The sequence below is a fragment of the Nanorana parkeri genome, unplaced genomic scaffold (assembly GCF_000935625.1).
Source record: "Nanorana parkeri isolate BGI_ZX_2015 unplaced genomic scaffold, ASM93562v1 scaffold2975, whole genome shotgun sequence".
In the NCBI taxonomy this organism is placed as follows: Eukaryota; Metazoa; Chordata; class Amphibia; order Anura; family Dicroglossidae; genus Nanorana; species Nanorana parkeri.
Window position 1 is genome coordinate 83,233 of NW_017309243.1, and position 1,851 is coordinate 85,083.

At 53.1% G+C, this 1,851-nt stretch overlaps 1 protein-coding gene across 1 annotated transcript in view; it reads left to right on the forward strand.

Annotated features, from left to right (window-relative positions):
- CDA (cytidine deaminase) overlaps positions 1–720 on the forward strand; it is a 10,654-nt gene extending 9,934 nt beyond the window's left edge. Inside the window, exon 3 of the mRNA XM_018574455.1 lies at positions 543–720. Within this exon, the coding sequence (XP_018429957.1) occupies positions 543–653 (111 nt within the window). The 3' untranslated portion in view covers positions 654–720. The remainder of the gene's footprint in view (positions 1–542) is intronic.
- The last annotated feature ends 1,131 nt before the right edge of the window (positions 721–1,851 follow it).

A 1,851-nucleotide genomic window follows, 5' to 3' on the forward strand; every position in this document is an offset into this window, starting at 1 on the left:
TACGGTGCTGCACGTAGCTTCCTGAAAACATCACAGCACCTTGCCTCAGTATTCCTCCCAGGAGCCCTCAGTCCTGATGCAAGCAGTGGGAGGAGTTATGCAAATATCAAAATGCCATTATGGGAGGATGTCAGTCTGGAGGAGTGGGCGGTCCTATTCAAACTTTACTTGCATGCAGACTGCCCTAGGTAACGCCCACAATGTGACGCTGGGCCTCCATGATTGGAAGAATGTAAATATAATGAATGAAAGGGGCGGGGCCAGGGACAGTCAGGAAATGAGGCGGGGTCTATCTGACTTGCTGCAGCTCCTAATGCACAATGTGAGAAGCTCGCAGTGTGCAGTCTGTGACCCCGTTGGGGAGATTTTCCCTCACTTCCTGTCCTGGTGACATCCATACGGGGGAGGGGTTCAGTAGTCACCAGGACAGGAGGGCGTAGACGTTGTATCTGTGAGGCGACCAGGGACGACCATGACACAGGCGGTGCTCTGCGGCCTCGTGTTTCACCTCCTCACCCCTCTCCTCTTTCTTCTTCCTCCAGTTCGGGACGGAGTGGGAGATCTTCCTGGCCAAGCCGAGCGGCTCCTTCCTGCTGACCTCCCTCCACCACATGCTGCCGATGTCCTTTGGGCCGGAGAACCTGAAGATCTGAGGCGACGTTCTCTTCCTGTACATTCTCTTATTTATTGGGTGCGGCGGGAGGCGCCGGGGGTCTTCCTTTAAATTGTGTGTGTACCCCTTTAAATACATTGAATCTTTCACATACACCCCGAGACCGGCCAACTTATTCCAACAGCGACGGACCAATCAGAACTCACGATGGCTTCTGCCTGTAACAAGTTATACATGCGTGTGGGTGAATCTTCATACACTAGGCCACGCCTCCATATCTGCATCCCAACCTTAGCCCACCCGTTGTGATGAAACTACAAATCCCATCGTCCCTCCGCCTCTGGGTGTCATGCCTGTGGCAGTCAGAGTCTTTCAATGCCTCATGGGACTTGTAGTTCCAGAATAGCTGGTTGCCCGCCCCTGACATCTGTCAGTTTCATGCCAGCCAATAACCATAGAGAAGGGGCGGGCACTGTTTTTTTGCTGATTTGCATAAACCTCTGATCACGGCAGGGGGCGGGGCTAGAACCAGGGAACACGCTGGCTGCAATCTCACAGGCTGGGATCAGGGGGCATTGTGAAGATTCGGGGGAGGGGCTCAGGATTCAATCACCACCAGCGTTCTATCTGCATGGAGTTTGCTTCATTCCATTGGTGGGTGAGGTTGTGGCGGGGATATTAGAGTGTGAGCTCTTCTGCAGCAGGAACTGAACTGCTATACAAAAATAAGATGGAAGGTTTCTTCACACTGTAACGCATGCTCTGGGGGACGTACGACCTGCTATGCCCCCCCTCCCCCACCACCATTGGATAATGAATCATCGTCTCCGTCCAATGAGGTGACCCGGGAAGAAGCAGGAAAACGCTGCGGATTCAGAGCCGGCGCGCCGGTGATGACCGATCACAATATCGCGCACAGATCCGCCGTCTGATATTCATTCGACTTTCTGCAGAAACGGGAAAGGAATGAAATTGATAATTTATTGCCGCACTCCAACCCCTCCCCCGCCGTGTGACTGTGATGAGGAAATCAGTGGAGCAGCCCGGGGTGACAACGCTGCTCCTACATAGATGCAGCACTGTGAGCGTTGTCACCCTGGGACAGGAAGTGTGTCACTGGCAGGATCACCGGGAGAAATGAAAGGGAAACACACTTTTAAAGAAGAAAACTAATGCAGCCACTATATCTAAGGACTGGAAGGTATGGGGGGGGCAGCCACCATATCTAAGGACTGGAA